This window comes from Doryrhamphus excisus, linkage group LG1 (genome assembly GCF_037039965.1).
Source record: "Doryrhamphus excisus strain RoL-2023G ecotype Guam linkage group LG1, RoL_Dexc_Guam_v1.1, whole genome shotgun sequence".
In the NCBI taxonomy this organism is placed as follows: Eukaryota; Metazoa; Chordata; class Actinopteri; order Syngnathiformes; family Syngnathidae; genus Doryrhamphus; species Doryrhamphus excisus.
Window position 1 is genome coordinate 26,214,332 of NC_136357.1, and position 27,723 is coordinate 26,242,054.

At 39.6% G+C, this 27,723-nt stretch overlaps 1 protein-coding gene across 1 annotated transcript; it reads right to left on the bottom strand.

Annotated features, from left to right (window-relative positions):
- Positions 1–1,132: 1,132 nt before the first annotated feature.
- adgrg1 (adhesion G protein-coupled receptor G1) lies at positions 1,133–27,259 on the bottom strand. The gene is made up of 15 exons (XM_058078836.2): positions 26,291–27,259; positions 15,140–15,206; positions 14,816–15,075; positions 10,413–10,599; positions 10,296–10,341; positions 10,039–10,135; positions 8,575–8,697; positions 8,358–8,474; positions 8,049–8,091; positions 6,328–6,434; positions 4,824–4,939; positions 4,467–4,726; positions 4,296–4,395; positions 3,943–4,217; positions 1,133–1,411 (listed from the first exon to the last, which is right to left on the bottom strand). Exons 2-15 carry the CDS (start codon positions 15,204–15,206, stop codon positions 1,260–1,262), a joined length of 1,950 nt encoding a protein of 649 aa, XP_057934819.2. The 5' UTR covers positions 26,291–27,259; the 3' UTR covers positions 1,133–1,259.
- Between the last annotated feature and the right edge of the window lie 464 nt (positions 27,260–27,723).

A 27,723-nucleotide genomic window follows, 5' to 3' on the forward strand; every position in this document is an offset into this window, starting at 1 on the left:
AATTTGAATCCAAGAGCAACTATAGGGAAAGCAGCTATATACATTTGATTCATAAGCAGAGGTAGTTTAAAAAAAAATAAAATTTATTAAATATTTTTACAGCAGTTTTTGTAGGGCCTAAAATTACTAATAAAAATAACAAAATGAAGTGGATTTCATGGAAATTAAAATTATTGCTCTTTAAAAGGTAAAAATCCTCAAAAATACATACAATAACAATAATACAAATAATGATAATACAATAATACAAAAAACAATATACAATAGTATATAAATTGTAAAAACAAAAAATATACAGAAATATTTTCTAAAGTTTTTGGGGAAGCTGGAATTTTTTATACATTTGATACTGTAGACAAAAATAACAAAATAAAACAAGATAAAAAATCCCACACATAAGAAGCAGAGCAGAAGGGAAAGAAGTTGATTGGCCGTCATAGAAGAAGGCGGGCTCACAGGACCCACCCGTCCAATGAAACGCTGACAAAAGTGTTTTTTTTTAATTTTTTGTTTATTTACAATCAACAAGTAAGACAACACAGCACAGAAGACATACAAGTAGTGCAAACGTCACAGTTTCTAACCATTCACATTCACTCTTACGGGAAAGAAAATAAAAAAAACAATATGACAAAGTACTACTTACAAAGTACTACTTACAAAATACATCATGTTGGCCATTTGATACCAGATAAATGTGTCTTTTTCTCCAAAAAAGATCAGATGACCTCCAACGCCCTGCGTTGTTTTGCATAACGTGAAATGTGAAACGGCCATTGGAACAAACGGTACTTTCAAAATAAAGTTCCCTTTTTGGGCGCCCGAATGTAAAAAATAAAAAATAAAATAAAAAATTCACACCTTTTTTGTGCTTAGCGTATTCCCTCAAATAGTGGCCTCCGCTGTAATAAACGCCGTGCCCCAATTCATCGGACACGTGGCATCTGTAAAGCTGAAGCTGACATGTCGACAAGCAAAAAATAGACATAGAAGACATAGAAAATCTAAAGTGCTACAACCGTACACAACCCGAGTTCCGAGGTTAGCTAAGATCCAACAGGAAACAGGAAATCAGTGCAGGAACCGTTCATTGTCCCCCCTCTGCAAATAAAGCTTCATTTTGAGTTTAAAAAAAAAAAAAAAAAAAGGTTGCCTTCGACAACTAGAGCCAGTCTAGGTGTTGTAGATCTAGACAGACGTGCAGGCTCCGGGCCTGCGTGAAGGCTTTACCTGAGTCAACGCTGGTGAGGCGGGAAGGGTCAAGAACCGGAACAAAGCGGCTCCAGGGGTTCTTGGCTGATGGTGGATGGCGAGGCGGGCACGTGGCGGACCTTGGCGGGCGACTCCTTCCTTCTCGCCTGGTGTTTACGCATCCAGTCCAGCACGCAGAAGCGCAGCATCAGCAGGAAGCCTGACCACAGCACACACACACGCCGCCGCCACGCGTCAGCATCGCAGCGTCACGCTACAGAGCCAACGGCACGCTCGCGTTTCAACGGCAACATGGCGCTAGGTTACATTTTTTAAGACGTGTAGTGAAGCCTGCTGCTCGTCTGTCAAGCGGGTGAAAAATTCCTATTTTACTAACTTCTAAATACAGTTTTTCACATTATTAGAGCCCTCCAGACCTGAAATAACACCCCTACAGTTGCTACTGATGCTACTGATGCTACTGATGCTACAGATACTACTGATGCTACAGTTGCTACAGATCCTACTGATGCTACAGTTGCTACTAATGCTACAGATGCTACTAATGCTACTGATGCTACAGTTGCTACTGATGCCACTGATGCTACTGATGCCGCAGATGCTACAGTTGCTACAGTTGCTACTGATGCTACAGTTGCTACAGATGCTACTGATGCTACAGATGCTACAGATGCTACAGATGCTACTGATGCTACAGTTGCTACAGATGCCACTGATGATACAGTTGCTACAGATGCTGCAGATGCTACAGATGCTACTGATGCTACAGATGCTACAGTTGCTACTGATGCTACAGATGCTACAGTTGCTACTGATGCTACAGTTGCTACAGTTGCTACAGATGCCACTGATGCTACAGTTGCTACTAATGCTACAGATGCTACTAATGCTACTGATGCTACAGTTGCTACTGATGCCACTGATGCCACTGATGCTACTGATGCTGCAGATGCTACAGTTGCTACATATGCTACTGATGCTACAGATACTCCTGATGCTACAGTTGCTACTGATGCTACAGTTGCTACAGATGCTACAGATGCTACTGATGCTACAGTTGCTACAGATGCCACTGATGATACAGTTGCTACAGATGCTGCAGATGCTACAGATGCTACTGATGCTACAGATGCTACAGTTGCTACTGATGCTACAGATGCTACAGTTGCTACTGATGCTACAGTTGCTACAGATGCCACTGATGCTACAGTTGCTACTAATGCTACAGTTGCTACTAATGCTACTGATGCTACAGTTGCTACTGATGCTACAGTTGCTACAGTTGCTACTGATGCTAGAGATGCTACAATTGCTACTGATGCTCCTGATGCTACTGATGCTCCTGATGCTCCTGATGCTACAGACGCTACAGATTCTACAGATGCTACAGATGCTACTGATGCTACAGATGCTATAGATGCTATTAATGCTACTGATGCTACAGTTGCTACTGATGCTACAGTTGCTACTGATGCTTCTGATGCTGCAGATGCTACAGCTGCTACAGCTGCTACAGCTCCTACAGCTGCTACAGCTGCTACTGATGCTACAGATACTACTGATGCTACAGATGCTACAGTGGCTACAGATGCTACTAATGCTACAGATGCTACAGTTGCTACTGATGCTACAGTTGCTACAGTTGCTACAGATGCTACAGTTGCTACTGATGCTACAGATGCTCCTGATGCTGCAGTTGCTACAGTTTCTACAGATGCTACTGATGCTACAGATGATACAGATGCTACAGATGCTACAGATTCTACAGATGCTACAGATGCTACTGATGCTACAGATGCTATAGATGCTATTAATGCTACTGATGCTACAGTTGCTACTGATGCTACAGTTGCTACTGATGCTTCTGATGCTGCAGATGCTACAGCTGCTACAGCTGCTACAGCTCCTACAGCTGCTACAGCTGCTACTGATGCTACAGATACTACTGATGCTACAGATGCTACAGTGGCTACAGATGCTACTAATGCTACAGATGCTACAGTTGCTACTGATGCTACAGTTGCTACAGTTGCTACAGATGCTACAGTTGCTACTGATGCTACAGATGCTCCTGATGCTGCAGTTGCTACAGTTTCTACAGATGCTACTGATGCTACAGATGATACAGATGCTACAGATGCTACAGATGATACAGATGCTACAGTTGCTACAGATGCTACAGTTGCTACAGATGCTACAGATGCAATTGATGCTACAGTTGCTACTAATGCTACTGATGCTACCGATGCTACAGTTGCTACTAATGCTACAGTTGCTACTAATGCTACAGATGCTACTGATGATGCAGTTGCTACAGTTGCTACTAATGCTACAGATGCTACAGTTGCAACTGATGCTACAGTTGCTACTGATGCTACAATTGCTACTGATGCTACAATTGCTACTGATGCTACTGATGCTACTGATGCTCCTGATGCTCCTGATGCTCCTGATGCTACTGATGCTACTGATGCTCCTGATGCTACTGATGCTCCTGATGCTCCTGATGCTCCTGTCTGCTGTCATGCAGCAAAGCACGCGAGGGGAAGTACGCAGTTTGCCGTCAAAGGCGCCACTTCCTCCCAGCGCCTTGATGACAGACTCCGGCGTGGATACAATGGACGACACACACTAGCTTGTCTCATGACCGCCGTGCAGCGTAACGACTAAATATAGCAAGACCTCGGAGCAGAACATCTGGGCGTGTGACCGCCGTCGGGTGACAAATACCTTGGAAGGAGTTGAGGATGCAGGAGAGGAAGAGAACAAAGTCCGAGAAGGGTCCAAAGTCCAGGAAGGTGAGACCCCAGGTGGTCCCGTAGAGACAGCTGAGGCCCCAGATGCTGAAGAAGGCCACGCGGCTCTTCCGCCATTCGTCCCGGGGGCGGATCTCCCTGTAGACCAGGAAGAGCATCACCAGGCCGGCAGACACCAGGACGGCCAAGAAGGTCAGGTTGGTCAAGTAGTGAGCCAGCAGAGCCTGGTGGTTCTTCTTCATCCAGCACCTGTAAACAAACGTGTACTCACAAAGTACTTGGCTGATACTCGTACTCTGGATTTGTTGGGAGTGAAAAAACGCTTACATCAGGAAGGGATTGTCTTCATCCTCACTTGACGCCACCTCCCTCAGGCCGTAAATATCTCCCATGGCAACCAGGACCACCACGGGCACCGCGGGGAGAACTAGAAAGTGGTTTTCAAGCCTTTTCATAAGAAGCGTGATCTCCAAAGCGTCCGTGAGTCGAGTCACTCACCAAAACCAAGCAGGTTCCACACACAGATGTTCGGCGAGGGTCTGAAGACCACGTAGACCAGCCAGAAGGTGTGGAAAACTTCAATTCCCATCCAGCAGAAGGAGCTGAGCAGGGCGTAGTGGAGGCTGGCCGCCGCCAGGATGCAGAGATCGTGTCCGCCCGCGTTTGCCAGGACCCCCGTGAAGAAGAAGAGCAGGTTGAGGAAGGTGAGGGACACGGCCAAGCCCAGGTGGATCGGCGTGGACGGATCCTTGGCTCGCCTGTTGGAGGGGCGGGGGTGGAAGGAGAGTCTAGCTGGAGAAGTATTTCTTTTTCACGTTTTTTGGTTTAAAAAAAAAAAAAAAAACGGAAAAAAACCTTCTCCTGCAGAGGAAGACGATGAGAGCGATGCAGCTGATGACCGACACGGCGCAGCCAAGAGACGTGATGGCCGTCAAGGCCAGCAGGTGGCGCACCGGTCCGGGTTTCACTTGCTGGTGTGGAACACACACACAGACGGTATGGACACAATCAGCAGGGGATCAAATACTTCTCACTGTATGTACTGCGTATGTAGTGTATAAGTCAGGGGTCTCAAACACGCGGCCCGCGGGCCAAATGTTAATAGTTATCCTCCCTATGCGTGTGGAAGTGGTAAGTTTTTGGCTATTTAAGTTTAAAGGAAATAAATTGAAGGCTACCGTTTAGGTCGCTAGCTCTCTAGTTTGCGAGTTAGCATGTGTCTCAAGACCCTGCAGTTGTGCGATATGTTGTAAATCAGGGGTCTCAAACATGCGGCCCGCGGGCCAAATGTTAATAGTTATCCTCCCTATGCGTGTGGAAGTGGTAGGTTTTTGGCTATTTAAGTTTAAAGGAAATAACTTGAAGGCTACCGTTTAGGTCGCTAGCTCTCTAGTTTGCGAGTTAGCATGTGTCTCAAGACCCTGCAGCTGCGCAATATGTTGTAAATCAGGGGTCTCAAACACGCGGCCCAAATGTGGCCCGCAGGACACTAGTTTGAGGCCCCCGCCTTGATATGAAAGTTTAATGTTAGCGCGGCCCAGCGCAAGTTTGATATGGATGCTGTATGGTATCATGTACCCAGAAAAAATTATTACGTTTGATTAATGTTCATGTTAAAGGTTAAATAACTGTTAATAGTTATCCTCCCGCTCCGTGTGGAAGTGGTAAGTTTTTGGCTATTTAAGTTTAAAGGAAATAACTTGAAGGCTACCGTTTAGGTCGCTAGCTCTCTAGTTTGCGAGTTAGCATGTGTCTCAAGACCCTGCAGTTGCGCAATATGTTGTAAATCAGGGGTCTCAAACACGCGGGATACTAGTTTGAAGCCCCCGCCTTGATATGAGAGTTTAATGTTAGCGCGGCCCAGCGCAAGTTTGATATGGATGCTGTATGGTATCATGTACCCAGAAAAAATTATTACGTTTGATTAATGTTCATGTTAAAGGTTAAATAACTGTTAATAGTTATCCTCCCTATCCGTGTGGAAGTGGTAAGTTTTTGGCTATTTAAGTTTAAAGGAAATAACTTGAAGGCTACCGTTTAGGTCGCTAGCTCTCTAGTTTGCCAGTTAGCATGTGTCTCAAGACCCTGCAGTTGTGCAGAAAAATAAAAATTAAGATATTTGAGAACAGTGGAATGTTTTATCAGAGCTTTTATTGTAGAAAATCGGAACCAAAGCACTGAAAAAGTTTGTATATTTTTCTGTTTTTAATAAATGTGTTGTTTTTTTTTTTGGTAAACCTGAGCCTTGAACCCAGCCTTGCCCAGACCCTAGCTCCAGTGGCCCCCCAGGTAAATTGAGTTTGAGACCCCTGGTATAAGTATCGTATATGTGGCGTATGTTGATGTCAGCATGTCTCACCACCAGCACGGTGAAGTAGGTGAGATGGTCACATAAACATTCGGTATGTTTGGATCCTCTCTGCTGCGTCTTACATCCCGCCGCCGACCAGGTCACCTTCATGGGATCTACACAACATTGCAACACACACACAATAGACGTTAAATAACGTCTATTTAAAAAATGTGAAAATTCAATAAAAAGAACATTACAGTATGTACTGTATATTTACTGTATATATATATATTTACATAAAAATGGCACTAAATTCAAATTCACTTGTACTGCATATAAAGTATTATTATGAAGCAGTGAGCTAATGGTAGCTGAAGCTTCGCGGCTGCATGGCTATGAATATGTGTAGCATGTTTGTAGCATGTGTGTAGCAGGTGTGTGGTAGCATGTGTGTAGCATGTGTGTAGTAACATGTGTGTAGCATGCGTTTAGTAGCATGTGTGTAGCATGTGTTGAGTAGCATGTGTGTAGCATGTATGTAGTAGCATGTGTTTAGTAGCATGTGTGTAGCATGTATGTTGTAGCATGTGTTGAGTAGCATGTATGTAGTAGCATGTGTGTAGTAGCATGTGTGTAGCATGTATGTAGTTGCATGTGCGTAGCATGTATGTAGTAGCATGTGTGTAGCATGTGTGTAGCATGTACGTAGCAGCATGTGTGTAGTAGCATGTGTTTAGTAGCATGTACATAGTAGCATGTGTGTAGCATGTGTGTATCATGTATGTTGTAGCATGTGCGTAGCATGTATGTTGTAGCATGTGTTGAGTAGCATGTATGTAGTAGCATGTGTGTAGTAGCATGTGTGTAGCTTGTATGTAGTAGCATGTGTGTAGTAGCATGTGTGTAGCATGTATGTAGTAGCATGTGTGTAGCATGTGTTTAGCAGCATGTGTGTAGCATGTACGTAGTAGCATGTGTTGAGTAGCAAGTATGTAGTAGCATGTGTGTAGCATATGTTTAGTAGCATGTGTGTAGCATGTATATAGTAGCATGTGTGTAGTAGCATTTGTGTAGCATGTGTGTAGCATGTATGTAGTAGCATGTGTGTAGCATGTGTTTAGCAGTATGTGTGTAGCATGTACGTAGTAGCATGTATGTAGTAGCATGTGTTTAGTAGCATGTATGTAGTAGCATGTGTGTAGCATGTATGTAGTAGCATGTGTGTAGCATGTGTTGAGTAGCATGTGTGTACCATGTACGTAGTAGCATGTGTGTAGCATGTATGTAGTGGCATGTGTGTAGCATGTGTTTAGTAGCATGTGTGTAGCATGTACGTAGTAGCATGTATGTGATAGCATGTACGTAGTAGCATGTGTTTAGTAGCATGTGTGTAGCATGTACGTAGTAGCATGTATGTGATAGCATGTACGTAGTAGCATGTGTTTAGTAGCATGTGTGTAGCATGTACGTAGAAGCATGTACGTAGCATGTACGTAGTAGCATGTGTGTAGCATGTGCATAGTAGCATGTGTGTAGCATGTACGTAGTAGCATGTGTTTAGTAGCATGTGTGTAGCATGTACGTAGAAGCATGTACGTAGCATGTACGTAGAAGCATGTACGTAGCATGTGCGTAGTAGCATGTGCGTAGCATGTACGTAGTAGCATGTGCGTAGTAGCATGTGCGTAGTAGCATGTGCGTAGTAGCATGTGCGTAGTAGCATGTGCGTAGCATGTACGTAGTAGCATGCCAATGGAGCATGAGGAGCGTAGGGAGGTTTGTCAGACCTTTCCTGGCGTCCCACGAGACACACGACCTTGAATGTGTTTTCTGGAAAAGGAGATGAGAAGGAAGTTGAAGGCTTTGTGTTGTGACCAAAGTAACGCTATCTTCTTTCTCAGCTGAGGGAAGAACATTTTTCACGAGAACATTTGATAGGAGAGATCACGTTTCTCACTGTGCTCGTTTGTAACGTTTTATTATTTTCATCCTTTTCTGACTTCATGCTCTTTCTCATTCATCTGTAACGTTGCGATCTACCAGGGCCGATAAAAAAAACGAGCCGTGTCTCACCACGACCCAAGAAAGGAACTTACGGGGACGACGTCGTGATGGAAGCCAATCCTGATGGGCTCGGGCAGGTCCTCGATGACCTCATTCTCAATGGAGATTTCCACCACGTCGTCCAGGATCCTGACCTCCTTCAGGCCCTCCTGAAAGGCAAACATCATCCCAAGGTGGCGGATGGGCGACGGGTCAAGGAACGTGTCAAAGCGGGACGAGCTCTGCGGCCGCGTGGAAGGAAAAGCTCACCTGGAAGAGGGAGTTGTTCCTGAAGAAGGTGTAGACCACCTTGCTGTCGGTCTTTGCAGCTTGCTTCAGGGCCGGGGGGAGGTGGATGGAGGTCGCCAGCTCGGGGGGCTCCCCTTCCACTACCTGGAAAATATTCATAAAATATGATGTATTGTGATTCATTCATGAAAACTAATTGAAAAAAATACAAGATAAAAAATGCAAATACAAACAGGACATAATCAATTAATAAAACAAATGATTCTAATTCCAAATGTGAAGATTATTTGTATAAGAAGTTGACATTTTTCATGAATTATACATTACATTATAAAACATATGTTAAAATAATCAAAAAATCACAAATATGATAAAAAAATAAAAATATGAAGATTATGAATTAATTATACAAACTTCTAACATATGTTAAAATAATAATAAAAAAATATATAGAAATCTCATTAACGAAGCAAATTGTATAAAAATTTGTGATGATGATGTAAATTACACAAACTGAAATGTTAAAACAATAATGAAAAAAATACAAATAAAAAATATATAAATATTAATAAAATTACATTAATAATGTTACACATTTTTATTGTATTTTACATTTTTTAAATATTTATATATTTTATATTAATAAAATGTAAAGTATGTAAATTTTACATTTTTTTAAATATTTATATATTTTATATTAATAAAATAAAGTACAATAAAAATTTGTAAAATTGGAGATCTTCAATTTTACAAATTTTACACATTTTTATAGTATTTTAAATTTTATTAATATAAAATATACACATATTAATAACAATTTTACATTTTATTAATATAAAATACATAAATATTAATAAAATGTAAAATACAATAAAATGGGTAAAATGTAAGATTACATTATTAATTAGCCAAATTGTTGAACACAATAGCAATATGTCAAAAATATTTCATAAAGTTGCATAATTAAGTAATTAATAGACCAAATTACAACAGACAATAGAAATACGTCAAAAATATGATCCAAATGTAAAGACGACATCATTCATAAATTACACAAACGGTGGAATGAAACATGTCAAAATATGTGCATAAAACTCAAATATGAAGACAACTATAAAGTAATTAAAGAAATTGTGATGTAAATACACTGTGATGCTCTTCTTGTTTACCTACTGTAAATACAGTAGGAGGCAAAAAGTCTTTGGAATTGGAAGCACAAAACGTTCCAATAATTGCGAGTGACAGCCAAACGTGCGTCTACATGCCACTTAAATCTGGAGGCCGACACCAGTGAAGCCATAAAAAGCCTTCTTTTCATCCACTTTTGGAACAAACCCCCTCCAATGTCATTTTAATGACAAGGTGGAGAGCCACTATAACAGGAAAGACGCCGTGTCATACCGACTCATGCCGCTAGAGGGCAGTGGTGGCCTGTGAGAGCGCCTTCTGGCTTTTTTCTAGTTTGTAGTAGTTTGTGCAACTCACGGGCGAGCTGATGTCCACGCCGCCAAAGTCGTCCTTCATGTCCACCTCAGCGCTGAGGGCTGCACAGGGAGCCTCCGCGTTGGCAGCCGGGCCAGAACTAGACAAATAAACACACCCCCAGCACGGTCATTTTGGCGGCAAACTGTGATTTCCTGCAGCTCTGATGACAAGTGGGTGAAATGTGTTTTCTTTAGTCGGCTATTAAAACAAAGCACACGCTGGCGTTGTTAGCGCCAGTGAAAACGAAAGGAAATTACACGTTGACTTGGGCGGGGCCATGGCTCCCGTCTGGACAGAAGGTTGCTGCAAAAAAAAAAAGCGGTGTCAGTCATGAAAAATGTTAAAGACATTGACTGGCGTCCCCCGTCTCTCACCGCACAAGTCGGAGATTCCGGTGAAATTGTAGGCAGTCAGCGTTTTCCGGGTGATGACGTCATCCCTGATGGTCCCGTGGGCGATGCCGTAGGCGGCCTCGGGGGCGTTGGGGCCGTGGGACAGGTAAGTGCAGCAGGACTCCGGCATGCCGCTGGGCCAGCAAAGAGTGAAGGTCTTGCCTCCCACCTGAGCGACGACACAGTCGGCACAAGACTCAAGTGACGTCGGCTGCCGTGGCTGTGGGCAACCTATGATGGAGCCTATCCCAGCTAATGAACCTAACAATGAACCTGACATGCATGTTTTTGGAATGTGGGAGGAAACCAGAGGACCCGGGGAGAACATGCAAACTCCACACAGGGATGCCTGAGTGGATAATAAAGACCAAGTTGAAACATTGGGAAAACTTAATAATAAAAACAATCTAAATCAAAAATGGGGGAAGGCTAGGCTTGGCTAGGCTAGATTAGGTTAGGCTAGGCTAGGTCAGGCTAGATTAGATTAAATTAGATTAGGCTAGGCTAGATTAGATTAGGTCAGGCTAGATTAGATTAAATTAGATTAGATTAGGCTAGGCTAGGTCAGGATAGAGTAGATTAAATTAGATCAGATTAGGTTAGGCTAGGCTAGACTAGGCTAGATTAGATTAGGTTAGGCTAGGTTAGGCTAGATTAGATTACATTAGGTTAGGTTAGGCTAGGCTAGACTAGGCTAGGATAGATTAGATTAGGTTAGGTCAGGCTAGATGAGATTAAATTAGATTAGATTAGGCTAAACTAGGTCAGGATAGAGTAGATTAAATTAGATCAGATTAGGTTAGGCTAGGCTAGACTAGGCTAGATTAGATTAGGTTAGGCTAGGTCAGGCTAGATTAGATTGAATTAGATTAGATTAGGCTAGGCTAGATTAGGTTAAATCAGGCTAGAGTAGATTACATTAGATTAGATTAGGTCAGGCTAGGCTAGGCTAGACTAGGCTAGAATAGATTAGGTTAGGCTAGGTCAGGCTAGATTAGATTAGATTAGATTAAATTAGATTAGGCTAGGCTAGATTAGGTTAGGTCAGGCTAGAGTAGATTCAATTAGATTAGATTAGGTTAGGCTAGGCTAGACTAGGCTAGATTAGGTTAGGCTAGGTCAGGCTAGATTAGATTAGATTAGATTAAATTAGATTAGGCTAGGCTAGATTAGGTTAGGTCAGGCTAGAGTAGATTCAATTAGATTAGATTAGGTTAGGCTAGACTAGGCTAGATTAGGTTAGGCTAGGTCAGGCTATATTAGATTGAATTAGATTAGATTAGGGTAGGCTAGATTAGGTTAGGCTAGGTCAGGCTAGATTAGATTAAATTAGATTAGGCTAGGCTAGATTAGGTTAGGTCAGGCTAAATCAGGCTAGAGTAGATTAAATTAGATTAGATTAGATTAGATTAGGCTAGGCTAGGCTAGATTAGATTAGGTTAGGCTAGGTCAGGCTAGATTAGATTGAATTAGATTGGATTAGGCTAGGCTAGATTAGATTGAATTAGATTAGATTAGGCTAGGCTAGATTAGGTTAGGCTAGGTCAGGCTAGATTAGATTAAATTAGATTAGGCTAGGCTAGATTAGGTTAGGTCAGGCTAGATTAGATTAAATTAGCTTAGATTAGGTTAGGCTAGACTAGATTAGATTACATTAGGTTAGGCTAGGCTCGGTCAGGTTAGGCTAGGCTAGGCTAGGCTAGGCGGAAGTGAAGGGAGCGAGGTAAAGTTAGCCCATACAGTACATTATTCTGGCATTGGCACACAAGGACGTCATTAACCTGTGGGACTGGAGCTAATTTGGTTACGCTTGGTTTGCGTAGTTAATCAGGAACCCTGACGATGGCGTACCGTAACCCCCCCCCACATTGATTTCACTTCCATGCCATTCCTGATTAGAAACTACTACAGCTCATCAGTCGGTGGATTGAGGAACTGACACGTCAAAATGCCGCTGATGCTTTTTCAGGCTTCCGAGTGACTAAGCGGCACTTCCAAGATGCTAAATATGTTTTCATGTGGTTAGATTGTGTGAAACCCAATGTCTGACATTCAGCTAACTCTCACGCTTCTGTTTCAGTTTGAGCAATTGCACACTACTTCCTGGTGTAGGCGTTCACTCGGCAAAATGCAGTGGGAGTAGCATCCAATAAAATACAAGATAACTCGCTGGCAGATTCATCTACGATTAATCCGACAACCAATTAATTGACATCTATTTTGGTATCCGCTTAAATTCATATTCATGAAAATGGAAAAAATGCTAACATGCAAACATTAGCATGCTAACACCTAGCATAATAGTGTCTATGAAAAGGGCTAAAAATGCTACTGTGCGAATGTTAGCATGCTAGCAATACTAGCATGCTAATATGGGGAATAGCTGGCAGATGATCCAAATGCTGCCAATAATGGAGAGCTGCAAAAGTTAATCGACGATTAATCCGACAACCAATTAATTGACACCTATTTTGGTATCCGCTTAAATTCATATTCATGAAAATGGCAAAAATGCTAACATGCAAACATTAGCACACTACCACCTAGCATAATAGTGTCTACCTATGAAAAAGGCTAAATATGCGCCTGTGTGAATGTTAGCATGCTAGCAATACTAGCATGCTAATATGGGGAATAGCTGGCAGATGATCCAAATGCAGCCAAAAATGAAGAGCTGCAACAATTAATCGATGATTAATCCGACAACCAATTCATTGACATCTATTTTGGTATCCGCTTAAATTCATATTCATGAAAATGGCAAAAATGCTGACATGCAAACATTAGCACGCTACCACCTAGCATAATAGTGTCTACCTATGAAAAAGGCTAAATATGCGCCTGTGTGAATGTTAGCATGCTAGCAATACTAGCATGCTAATATGGGGAATAGTTGGCAGATGATCCAAATGCTGCCAAAAATGAAGAAGTGCAACAATTAATCGATGATTAATCCGACAACCAATTAATTGACACCTATTTTGGTATCCGCTTAAATTCATATTCATGAAAATGGCAAAAATGCTAACATGCAAACATTAGCACGCTACCACCTAGCATAATAGTGTCTACCTATGAAAAAGGCTAAATATGCGCCTGTGTGAATGTTAGCATGCTAGCAATACTAGCATGCTAATATGGGGAATAGCTGGCAGATGATCCAAATGCTGCCAATAATGGAGAGCTGCAACAATTAATCGATGATTAATCCGACAACAAATTAATTGACATCTATTTTGGTATCCGCTTAAATTCATATTCATGAAAATGGCAAAAATGCTAACATGCAAACATTAGCACGCTACCACCTAGCATAATAGTGTCTACCTATGAAAAAGGCTAAATATGCGCCTGTGTGAATGTTAGCATGCTAGCAATACTAGCATGCTAATATGGGGAATAGCTGGCAGATGATCCAAATGCTGCCAAAAATGAAGAGCTGCAACAATTAATCGATGATTAATCCGACAACAAATTAATTGACATCTATTTTGGTATCCGCTTAAATTCATATTCATGAAAATGGAAAAAATGCTAACATGCAAACATTAGCACGCTACCACCTAGCAAAAATAGTGTCTACCTGTGAAAAAGGCTAAATATGCGACTGTGTGAATGTTAGCATGCTAGCAATACTAGCATGCTAATATGGGGAATAGCTGGCAGATGATACAAATGCTGCCAATAATAGAGAGCTGCAAAAGTTAATCGACGATTAATCCAACAACCAAATAATTGACATCTATTTTGGGATCTGCACATTCTGAAAATGTAGCAAAAATGAAAAAAAAAACAAAAAAACAACGGCAATTTTACAAGAACACTGTTAAAATATGAAGACAAAAAAGTAAGAGAAAAAATATTATTGTATTGAATAATAATATTGTTACCTTCTTGTTAACGGGAATAAACTCATAATATGAGGAAAAAATATATCATTTTTGTTGAAATAATAAAGACAAAATATGTTGTTTTTAAAGTAAAACAAAAATACAAAAAAAAATAAAAATAGGTTGTGGAAAAAGCTTTTGTGTTGTGAGAAGTAGAAAAAGAGAAGTAAAAATATTATACTCATAATTAGGAGAAAAAATGTAATAGTTGGTTAATATAACAAAAAAGCCAAGGGCAAAAAATGGCAAAAAATAGGTGTATTTTTTATGAGAATTAAGTCAAAATGTTATGAGTAAAAAAAAAATTTAATAAATCAAAAACACTTTGTGGCCCTCATTGGAAAAAGTTCAGACACCCTTGGTCTGGGGCCTATGGATTCATTGAAAGAAGAAACTTCAGTTGCAGGCGTCCAACAACGCCTGGTCAAGTGGTTGACCTCCAGGAAGTGGCCAGTGCGGTACCCCGACCCCCCCCCATCATCATCATGTATCTACCTGTAGCTTCAGCTGGTCCTGCAGCGGCTCCCACTGGAGGCAGAAGCTGCTCTCCTCTTGGGTGCCGAGCGCTTCAGGACCGAGGTGATGCACGCCGGAGCGTCGACACTGAGCCGCCATGCGCCCGCTGACGACCAGGGACCTCTCGTCGGCCGATATGGAGAGGCCGTCGCAGCCGGGGGCGATGTCGAACCTCAGGCTCAGCGGGTGTTTGCCGTGGCGCCAGGTGCCGCAGAAGTTCAGGTCCCGGTCGCTTGAAGCTAGCGGATGATGAAATAATATTAATGTGTACCTCGGTGTGACTAGCGACTAGCGTGACCTTACCGGTGGAGCGGAGCAGGATGACGATAATCAACGCCGCCCGCAGACGCTCGGCAAGCGGGGCTTCCATCTGTGGCAAAAAGAACAACTCTTAACAAAGCATACAATACCACAGCAGCTAGCACAGGGGTCTCAAACTCAATTTACTTGGGGGCCACTGGAGCTAGGGTCTGGGTGAGACTGGGCCGCATCAGGTCCCCCCCCCCAAAAAAAAACCGCATTTATTAAAAACAGAAAAATATACAACATTTTTCAGTGCTTTGGTTCCGATTTTCTACAATAAAAGCTCTGATAAAACATTCCACTGTTCTCAAATATCTTAATTTTTATTTTTCTGCACAAAATAAGATGAAAAATAAACAAACAAGAATAAAGAAAATCAATCAATCAGTAATAAATAAATATAATAATAATAAAACGGCAAATAATAACAACTTAAGAAACCACATATAGTTGGTGGGTAGACAAATGATTTTTTTCAGATTAAAATGAACAAAGCATTATTAGAGCCCTGTAGACATGACAAAACACGACTATAGTCACATTTATACTCTTTTTATTTACAACATATTGCGCAACTGCAGGGTCTTGAGACACATGCTAACTCGCAAACTAGAGAGCTAGCGACCTAAACGGTACCCTTCAAGTTATTTCCTTTAAACTTAAATAGCCAAAAACTTACCACTTCCACACGGATAGGGAGGATAACTATTAACAGTTATTTAACCTTTAACATGAACATTAATCAAACGTAATAATTATTTCTGGGTACATGATACCATACAGCATCCATATCAAACTTGCGCGGGCCGCACTAACATTAAACTTTCATATCAAGGCGGGGGCTTCAAACTAGTATCCCGCGTGTTTGAGACCCCTGATTTACAACATATTGCGCAACTGCAGGGTCTTGAGACACATGCTAACTCGCAAACTAGAAAGCTAGCGACCTAAACGGTAGCCCTCAAGTTATTTCCTTTAAACTTAAAAAGCCCAAAACTTACCACTTCCACACGGATAGGGAGGATAACTATTAACAGTTATTTAACCTTTAACATGAACATTAATCAAACGTAATAATTTTTTCTGGGTACATGATACCATACAGCATCCATATCAAACTTGCGCCGGCCGCACTAACATTAAACTTTCATATCAAGGCGGGGGCCGCGTGTTTGAGACCCCTGGTTTAATGGTTATACGCAAGTGGCATGAGGCATTGTGAGCGAGCGTGTGCTGAAGCTAGTCGCTAGCCGGCTAGTAGCTAACTGGTGTGGCGAGGTGTACTATAGCGGTAACGTAGTTCTTGGGCGTAACAATGTTGATATAATAATAATAATAATTGTAACGCCGCACTAACATTAAACTTTCATATCAAGGCGGGGGCCTCAAACTAGTGTCCTGCGGGCCACATTTGGACCGCGGGCCGCGTGTTTGAGACCCCTGAGCTATCATATAGCATGTATTTAAAGCAGCGTGCCCTCATCGACAGGCAAAATAACGTTTTCTTAACGATACAATTCTTATCCACAGGACCGCGTCCCAGCTTCACGCTGCTATCAAGGAACACAAACACAGTGGGACGTTTGTGCACTCTTATCAATGGAAACAGTCTTCCACTTCAACGCACACACACACACAACAACGATTTCCTCTTTTTCAACCCTCTGCCAGTTTGATATGATTCATTCCAACATTGAGATGTCACAATGCTGACATGGACTTCAGTCACGACTCCTGCAGACCTCGTCTATCCATGCATTTTCTGTACCGCTTAACCTGATGAGGGTCGCGGGGCAATCACGGTTAATTGGTCCCAACTGAATTCCTGCAAAGCAGGACTGCTTATTTATAAACGGAATATTTTCGGAGTATAGAAAAGCCTTCTAAACGAGACAGGAAAGAGCAGACCTCCGCCAAGCGCCAAAGTTTCCCCCCCATTACATTTATTTATTTACATTTATTTTATCTACATATTTACATGTTTTAAAAAAACATACCATGGAAGGGGTTGGATGACTTGAAGAATGCTAACAATGCTAATGTTAGCATGCTAACACTTAAGAGCGCTGTGTCTTTGTATAAGTGCTAATAATGGTAGTATAATTACGTATGTTAGCATAGTAACATTAGCAGGCTAACACCCAAAAATGTGATTGTGTGAATAATAATAATACTAATAATATAAATAAAGATAAAATATTAAAGATTTTTTTTTATTTCTATAAAGTTGTAATATTATGAGAAATAATGTGAGCATTATAATTACGTTAGCATCGTAACATTAGCACGCTAACACTCAAAAATGCTACTGTGTGAATAATAATAATAATAATAATAATGTGAAACAAAGTATTAAAACAAAATATTAAAGAAAAAAATGTGTATTTGTAATCAAGTTGTAAGTTGTAAGTAAGTAAGTAAGTTGTAATTTGTATCAAGTTGTAATATAATGAGAAATTATGTTAGCATTGTAACATTAGCATGCTAACCCCCAAAAAATGCAACTGTGTTAATAATAATAATAATGTAAAATAAAGATAAAATATTAAAGAAATAAATGTGTTATTTCTATCAAGTTGTAATATTATGAGAAATTATGTTAGCATTATAATTATGTTAGCATCGTAACATTAGCATGCTAACACCCCCAAAAAATGCAACTGTGTTAATAATAATAATAATAATGTAAAATAAAGATAAAATATTAAAGAAATAAATGTGTTATTTCTATCAAGTTGTAATATTATGAGAAATTATGTTAGCATTATAATTATGTTAGCATCGTAACATTAGCATGCTAACACCCAAAAATGCAACTTTGTGAATAATAATAATAATGTAAAATAAAGATAAAATATTAAAGAAATAAATGTTGTATTTTTATCAAGTTGTAATATTATGAGAAATGATGTTAGCATTGTAACATTAGCATGCTAACACCGCCAAAATGTGACTGTGTGAATAATAATAGTAATAATAATATAAATAAAGATAAAATATTAAAGAAAAAAACATGTTATTTCTATCAAGTTGTAATATTATGAGAAAGAAAGCTATAATAATAATAATAAAGCTACAATATTACGGACACAATGTAATAATATTATGAGTAGAAAATGTCCCAAGATTATTATGATAATGATTGAAGATGGAAATATGTGGAAAATCTGTGGAAATCCCCACAAGTTGATAGTCATTACAGTAGTATTTTAATAGTCATAATAGTATTTTCCGCCTACATGTCAAAGCTCAGAGGTGCTTTTTTCTTGGAATATAACCGATTTGCAAATCCCCCCCCCACCCCCCCAGGTGTACACAGACACTTAATGTAGGCGGGCCAAATAAACAAATGAATGTAAGACGTGCCCCACCCCCGCCTGAGGTCTTTTCATGCTACGTTTTAGCAAACAGAGCCGACATTGAAGTGACACAACTTCTTTGCGGAGCTCGTTAGGCATCCGTTAACACTCATCAGCCGTCACACAGGCTTCATTCTGTGACTCACAGCGGCCTCATCCTCCGTGACCCGACTGTAGGCGGCGTCTTGATGGATGGAGGGGACGCACGTACGGGAGAAGCACCAGCTCAGCGTGCTCCTGAACACAACACTCTTCTGTGTGCATACGCACCCTCACGCAAGTACGCTACACAGGAAGGAGGGTGTGTGTGTTTGCTTTTTGGCGGTCCTCTCACACGTGCACACACACACACACGCACACGCACACACACACAGACACGTTTCAGCTTGCTGAAACACGCAACAAACCCACGCTATTGTTACCGCTTATCCACCGTCTCACGCAGGCCTCTGTGACCTCCATGCATGTTACCATGTTTGCCAGTCATTTTTTTTCATGCACCCCGCATCATCATATCGGGATATGAGTCACTGCGTGTTACCATCATCTTCATCTTCACCCAGGCACACATACAATAAAATACCATCATCATCATCATCATCTTCACCCAGACACACATACAATAAAATGTGTCATAGCAAGTGGAGATAACATTGAGGACAACGACTATGACTCAATATGCGCAAAAGCGGAAATAATTGACTGCAAAAAAAGTGAGGGCACTGGTGTACAAAGTGTGGTCCAGGGGCCATTTTGTGTCTGGTGGTTTTATTTTTTTTTATTAAATTGAGCCTCAGCATACCCCCCCCCCCAAAAATAATAAAAAATAATAAAATTCAATTAAAACAAAACAGGAAAAAAAATGTGGGCCCTCTGCACATGATATAGTTTATTAAATTAATTTAAGTAATTTTTAAAAAAGGAAAAAATAATATAACAGGAAAAAATGAAAAAAAAGAGTGGCAATTTAGTGCCATGGGCATGCTGTAAAAAAATAATAAAAATAATTAAACAAATTAAAAAAGAACAATTTATAAAACAGCAATTATTATAACAACAATTTATATATTATTATTATTTTTAATAGTAATTATTGCACATTCAGCACATGAAAAAAGTAAAAAAAAAACAAAAAAAAAAACAACAAGAGCATAAAGTCATAATATTAAGAGAAAAAAGTTCTAATATTATGAAGAAAAAAGGTGTACAGCAGGGGTCTCAAACATGCGGCCCGCAGAACACCAATTTAGTGTTAGTGCGGCCCGCGCAAGTTTGATATGGATGCTGTATGGTATCATGTACCCAGAAAATATTATTACGTTTGATTAATGTTCATGTTAAAGGTTAAATAACTGTTAATAGTTATCCTCCCTATCTGTGTGGAAGTGGTACGTTTTTGGCTATTTAAGTTTAAAGGAAATAACATGAAGGCTACCGTTTAGGTCGCTAGCTCTCTAGTTTGCGAGTTAGCATGTGTCTCAAGACCCTGCAGTTGCGCAATATGTTGTAAATAAAAAGAGTATAAATGTGACTATAGTCGTGTTTTGTCATGTCTACAGGGCTCTAATAATGCTTTGTTCATTTTAATCTAAAAAAAATAATTTGTCTACCCACCAACTATATGTGGTTTCTTAAGTTTTTATTATTATTATTATTATATTTATTTATTACTGATTGATTGATTTTCTTTCTTCTTGATTTGTTTATTTATTTTTCATCTTATTTTCATCTTATATTCCAATGTGTTTAATTCCTCTTAGTACACATAAATGTCTCGCTGGGATGAACTGCCCCCAAACGTCCTCCACATGCTTATCACCTGATTCAATCGGAGCCGGAAGACACCTGATGCGTTCAGGGCCGCACAAAACAGTGCGACATCACAATGTTTGAGTGGATGTAGAGAGTTGATTCCAGCCTCATATCAAATACAACAATGGTGTGTTCCTTTCCACTCAAGTCATCGCCAGAGAATTTCCTCATGGAATCGCTCGGCCTCGGCTTCCTGCGCAGCACGTTGCGGCTCCCACAGACCACAATCACGTTTGGCTATGGAGGAGCACGGCTGGCGAGGGACGCTCCCGTCACGGCTCGGCCCCCGTCCTTTCAGCGTGGCTGCACACACAGGCGGGGACTGTCCGAGGAAGAGTGAATCGGGAGACAATAGCAGCGCTTTGTTGTCTCGCCGCCGCAGAGCTGCGCTGACAGCTCGCGTGAATGAGGGTTAAAGGTCAGCGGCCCCTTTCTGAACGTTCATCCCTCATGGCGGACAACAACGGAAAGAGAAATGATGCTTTTTTTCGTTGTTATTTAAGTAAACATTGGCATTTTTGTGTAGAAACAAAAGTGTACCAGGGAAGTCAAAAGGAGGAAAAGTGTGACGATAACCATAGAGCCACAGACCATAGACCTTTATAGTACTCACCTCCATTTCTCTCAGCCAGCAAACGTCGATGTTTATTTAGTTTGATCAAACAAGGTTAAATGGCAGTTACACAACTGAAGCAAACAATGCTAAACAGCGCGTGGAAGTAGTTTTACTTTACTTTTATTTATTCTAGTTTTATACAGTTAAACAAAAGTTAAATAGAAGACGGACACTGTATTGTTGTTAACTGTTACATACCATTATGGCAGCAAATCAGGTAATATAGCATGTGTGAGTAGTTTTACTTTACTTTTATTTAGTTTTCTCACAGTTATACAAAAGGTTAAGCTGAAGATGCACAATGTATTGTTTTTAACTTTTAACATACAACGGCTAACTCCTTTTTATATAATTATGGCAGCAAACCATGCTAAACAGCGTGTGGGAGTAGTTTTACTTTACTTTTATTTATTGTAGTTTTATACAGTTAAACAAAGTTAAAATAGAAGACCGACACTGTATTGTTGTTAACTGTTACATACCATTATGGCAGCAAATCGGGTAATATAGCATGTGTGAGTAGTTTTACTTTACTTTTATTTCGTTTTCTCACAGTTATACAAAAGGTTAAGCTGAAGATGCACAATGTATTGTTTTTAACTTTTAACGGGTAACTCCTTTAAACACCATTATGGCAGCAAACGAGGTGAATTAGCATGTGTGAGTAGTTTTACTTTACTTTTATTGAGTTTGAGTACAGCAAGTACACCCTTTACTGGCTTTTCACTGACTTCATTTAGCTTTTGATAGATATTACGAGCAAATCCACAATGTATGTTTTTTTTAATTAATACACAGCGGTTAGCGTCTTAGTAGTTTTACTTTTTTTAGTTTTATCAAACACAGAATAAACAGCAAGAACATAATTTATTGTTTTTAACTTTGAATACAAAGCAGTTAAACTTATTTTCCACTTGCATGACAGTAAACAATGTTAGGTAGCAGGTGTGAGTAGTTTTACTTTACTTTTATTTATTCTAGTTTTATACAGTTAAACAAAGGTTAAATGGAAGACGGACACTGTATTGTTGTTAACTGTTACATACCATTATGGCAGCAAATCGGGTAATATAGCATGTGTGAGTAGTTTTACTTTACTTTTATTTAGTTTTCTCACAGTTATACAAAAGGTTAAGCTGAAGATGCACAATGTATTGTTTTTAACTTTTAACATACAACGGGTAAACTCCTTTAAACACCATTATGGCAGCAAACGAGGTGAATTAGCATGTGTGAGTAGTTTTACTTTACTTTTATTTAGTTTTCTCACAGTTATACAAGAGGTTAAGTTGAAGATGCACAATGTATTGTTTTTAACTTTTAACATACAACGGGTAAACTCCTTTACATACCATTGTGACAGCAAACGAGGTGAATTAGCATGTGTGAGTAATTTTACTTTACTTTTATTGAGTTTGAGTACAGCATGTACACCCTTTACTGGCTTTTCACTGACTTTGTTTAGCTTTTAATGGATATTACAAGCAAATCCACAATGTATGTTTTTTTTAATTAATACACAGCGGTTAGCGTCTTAGTAGTAGTTTTACTTTGTTTAGTTTTATCAAACACAGAATAAACAGCAAGAACATAATTTATTGTTTTTAACTTTGAATACAAAGCAGTTAAACTTATTTTTCCACTCGCATGACAGTAAACAATGTTAGGTAGCAAATGTGAGTAATTTTACTTTACTTTTATTTAGTTTGATGATTACATACTCCATAGTTTGACCCTTGAACAAGCCAGGCTGCCATTTTACGGTTCTTATCTGGGATCTTGGCGGCTAAAAAGGAGCGAAGGTTTCACCCGCACCTGCATGTCTTACGGCACGTCACGCAACGACACGTGTTTTGTGCAGAAACAAAAGGCATCTGAGAGCGTTACGCGGTCTGGAAACTTCTTTTTTATCGCCGCCGTGAGGTATGTGCACTGTGCAACAATGTCGTTAGCGGCTGCCAGTGCCGCTGTGTAAGATAAGATGTGGGTTTGTTTCCCCTCACACAATACAACCCCCCCCCCTTGTGTGTGTAGATTTACAACTCCGGACTACAGTACTTGCGTCGTGGAAAAACGGCAACTCAGAGTCATATCCTGAGCTGAGATCCTCTGTGGGACTCGAACACGCTTGGCAGGAAGTCAAATGACATCCTACGGCGCAGGTAGGAGCAGAGAAGATAAAAGCTCAAGTTGAAGTGGACGACCCCCAGAAAAGATGGCTTGGAATGCTCCGTGGGCTATGCATTCTTGCTATCGCCATGGTGATGCTGTGTGTGTGTGTGAGACAGTTATCTGTACCTCGAAGTAAGGAAATTGGTGGAGCAGGTGGAATGTGACGGACATTTGGGAATTAAATCAATAACAGCACACAAACGGACAAAGGCCAGCATGTTAATTAAGATCATCACCCCCCCCCCAAACCTCCTTTGCTGTGACCTTAGGTGAGGGTCACACGCTTCGATTTGCCATCAGGGGGGCTTTCTATTCCTCGTTATATACAGAATTAAGTCAACACTAAAAAAAAAGGGGGGGGGGCACACGCCCACTGCAGTGTTTGCATTTCACAAAGTAAAAGCACCAAAACGGGACTTGGAAAAGGGGAAACAGATACAAAAGTAAGATTCATTCACTTAGCATGAATATTACTCCATGTTGTTTTTTTAAATTTTTATTTTTTTTATTTTTTGGGGGGCAAATATATGAAATATTACAGTGCATTTCTTACATCAATCAAATAAAATAATCATGTTCATGCCACAGTCTTGTTTTCCCCTGCGATTATCATTGTAATATTATTATTGTTATTATCATTATTATCATTATTATTATTCATTCATTCATTTTCTACCGCTTTTTCCTGGAGCCTATCCCAGCTGTCTTCGGGCGAGAGGCGGGGTACACCCTGGACTGGTGGCCAGCCAATCACAGGGCACATATAGACAAACAACCATTCACACTCACATTCATACCTATGGACAATTTGGAGTGGCTAATTAACCTAGCATGTTTTTGGAATGTGGGAGGAAACCGGAGTACTCGGAGAAAACCCACGCATGCACCGGGGAGAACATGCAAACTCCACACAGAGATGGCCGAGGGTGGAATTGAACCCTGGTCTCCTAGCTGTGAGGTCTGCGCGCTAACCACTCGACCGCCGTGCCGCCTCATTGTTATAATCTTTATCATTATTACCATTATTATTGTTATTATCACTATTATTATAATTATTAATATTACCATTTTCATCATTATAATTGTAACAATTTTTTGATTTTTTTTTTTAATTTTTTTAATTTTATAGACTTCATTGCTTCTTGTAGAGTGCTGTATCACTCCATCGGTTGTTTTCTGAAATCCGCAGTATTTGCGCTTTTATTGTCAATTTATTAGCCCGGTTTATTTAGTTTATTGGCAACAAATAGGAAAATATTGAATTTCATCTTCCTGGGATGTTTCCAACCAGCTAAAAACAACCCGATAATCCCTAATAACGGGCAAGCATAATCTCATTTAAAACATCTGTATGGGGGTACAAACGTCTACATAGCAACCACTCACTATCACAATCCTACCTATACGCAATTTAGCATCTCCAAGGAAGAGAACATGCATGTTTTTGGAATGTGGGAGGAAGCCGGACTACCCACTGACTGTGTGGCCAACATGCGGTATCCTAAAAATAGTATTTAACAAAAAAAAAGGGAAAAAAATAATGACAATATAAAGTTATAACATTACAAGAAAAAGCTATCATGACATTAGTGGTTAGCATGTTGGCCACCCAGTCAGGAGACCGGGAAGATTCTGGGTTTGAATCCCTGTTTGGGCATCTCTGTGTGGAGTCTGCACGCTCTCCCTGTGTGTGTGTGTGTGGGGGGGGGGGGGGGTGCTTTTACCTCCCACATTCCAAAAACACGCATGTTAGGTTCACTGGAGAGACTAAATTATGTGCCCTGCTATTGGCTGGGCACCAGCCTGGGGCTGCACCCCGCCTCCCACCCACCCAAAGTCAGCTGGGATAGGCTCCAGCATACCTCCAGCACACAATAAGCTTAGAATGGGAAAGAACATTGTCATTTTATGGGAATGAAGTAAAATATTCAGAGAAAAAAAGTCATACTTATGAGAAAATGATTTAAATTTTACAGGAATAAATATAATATATAAAATATAATATTTTAATACAGCTTTTAAATGTTATTTTAAAAGTTAAAATACTATGACAATGTTTGGTTATGAATTATTACTGAGGCAGGAGGAAATTATAATATGAAAATATAAGTCATAACATTATGAAAGTTGAAATATTTGGAAAAACCACCTGTAATGTTCAGGGCATAAAGTTAAAATATAAAAAAAAAAATTATAAATTACAAACTTATAATATTAAGAGGGAAAACAGTTGAAATTGTAATATGAGGACCAATAATAGTGTATAAAAAAATATCCAATTGTTTGAAAGTTGTAATATCATGACAAATAAATAAAAATAATGTTATTTTTATTATTTTTTTAAATAGGCTGTGCTTCTTCCTACTCCTTTTCGGGCATTTTGACTTGTAAACGTGACGTTTCTTCACGTAAACAATCTCTACAAATACTTCCATTGTGTGCATCTCTACCTGCGTTAGTGAGTGAAAATCTTTGATTGTGCGGGGAAAACCACAAGATGGCTTCTGTTAAGAATGTTTGGTTATGAATTATTACTTAGACAGGAGGAAATTATATGAAAATATAAGTCATAACATTATTAAAGTTGAAATATTTGGAAAATTTTAAACCAGCTGTAAGTTAAAATATTAAAAAAAAAGTCTGACTGTAATTATAAATTACAAACTTGTAATATTAAGAGGGAAAACAGTTGAAATTGTAATACGAGGGCAAATAGCGTATAAAAAATATCCCAATTTGTTGTAATATCATGACAAATAAATAAAAAATAATAATGTATGTTATTTTTATTTTTTTTTTTAAATAGGCTGTGCTTCTTCCTACTCCTTTTCGGGCATGTTGACTTGTAAACGTGACGTTTCTTCACGTAAACAATCTCTACAAATACTTCCGTTGTGTGCATCTCTACCTGCGTTAGTGAGTGAAAATCTTTGATTGTGTGGAAAACCACAAGATGGCTTCCTTTTCATGTTTTAACCTTTAAAATCAACCCACATCCATTCAACCCCCCAAAAAAACCCAAAGGTGTGGAAATTGGGGTGAAAATGTCACTTCAATGAGAAACAATTCACTTGTTTAGCACAGAAAAAACATCAAAACTACGGAAATTACCGTAAATTCTAATATAGAGGTAAACCCAAATTGACCTTAAGACTCGCTTGTTTGCGATAAATAGTTGCTAAAAAGTCTTACCTGAGACTCTTTTACACAGGTGCAGACCGCCAAGAAACGTTAGGATGTGTACAGTATCCAAAAAAACACAAATTGGTCCCGTCGAAAAGGAGCAAAAGTCGCCCGAAGAGAAAGGAGACTTTGGCCGTGAATGTGCTGCTGATTCAGTCCATCAAACAAGCCGGAGCAGGTTGCTAGCAAATTGAAAGGCAGGACCCACACAAGTCGAGTTCACTTCTTCTGTTCTTATGATATAAACTATATTTTTTAAAAAAAACAGCAATAGTGAGCTTTTACAGCTTTGATAAAACATTGAAAGGTGTCAGGAGTGTCCGTCGAAGAGTGTCTGCTCACACTGAGCCTTTGACCGGTGACGCTCTTGTCAGCAACCGCCGGGTGGAAGTCTGGAAGGTTGAGTTGCTGTGCCTCTGCTTGACAACAGTACTGTTTCCGGTATACACTTTCACAATAAAGCCCACACTCAAGGAATCGCACGCAGTCACATTATTTAAATTATAAATTATTGAAATAATGTGCAATGCTGACTTCACGCTCTCTCTGTTTAATCATACATATAAACAGGTTAAATTAGCATATTCACAATAACATATTAAACGATACAATCCACACTGATGTTTAATGATTAATTTATTTTGAAGATGACAACCACTGTAAGCTTCCTTTCTGTTCTAAAGTACGTTGTGTTTGTTTATAATAGTACAGCATGGAATCCCTCAGGGATAATTCAGTTCAATTTGAGGAATTATTATGAAATATTATTACTTAAAAATGTCACTTTAATATTTCAACTCTTGACTACTAAATTACATTTTTCACCTCATGATATTAACACTTTAATTTTCGTAGAAAATAGAAGATGGCCAGACAGAAAATGGATTATTCTTAATAAATAATATTATAAATTGTAAAAATATAACTTTTCTTAATAAATACACACAACAAAATGAAGTATTTATTATTTTTTTGTAAGTATTTTTTTTAATGAAATTATGTCTGGAAAAAATCTTATGGGAATAAAGTCATAATATTACAACAAGTTTAAATAAATGGAAATATATTGGAAATATATTGAAAATATATTACGCTCATCATCGTAACGAGCATGTATTTGTCACCAGAGAAGCACGCGGGCTTTGCAAAACCTATTGTTTGTCCTCCTCGATGGCTTGTGAAAACCACAGGCTTCTTTAACCAGCAATGCCGATTTGGACTTCCTGTTAGTCTCCATGGCAACCATGTGATCAACCACACACGCTATTGTCTGTGCCGGCCGCAGACAGACAGCATGTGGAGCACAGTCACACACAGCCTGATCGTTTACGCCAGTAAACGCTGTCATCGAATGGATCATTACTCAACAAACCAGCTAAATAACCCGCCATGGGGCCAAGTTGGATTCGATTAAGGAGGTAGGAAACACTCTTGAATTCCAT

What these genes read in the sequence shown, in the direction of transcription:
- adgrg1 (XM_058078836.2), bottom strand. Translation starts at nt 15,206, where the DNA reads ATGGAAGCCCCGCTTGCCGAGCGTCTGCGGGCGGCGTTGATTATCGTC. An exon ending in AGGACCAGCTGAAGCTACAG is followed by an intron (nt 10,600 to 14,815) that starts GTAGATACATGA and finishes GTCGTCGCTCAG; the next exon opens with GTGGGAGGCAAGACCTTCAC. An exon ending in GCGTGGACATCAGCTCGCCC is followed by an intron (nt 8,698 to 10,038) that starts GTGAGTTGCACA and finishes AATATTTTCCAG; the next exon opens with GTAGTGGAAGGGGAGCCCCC.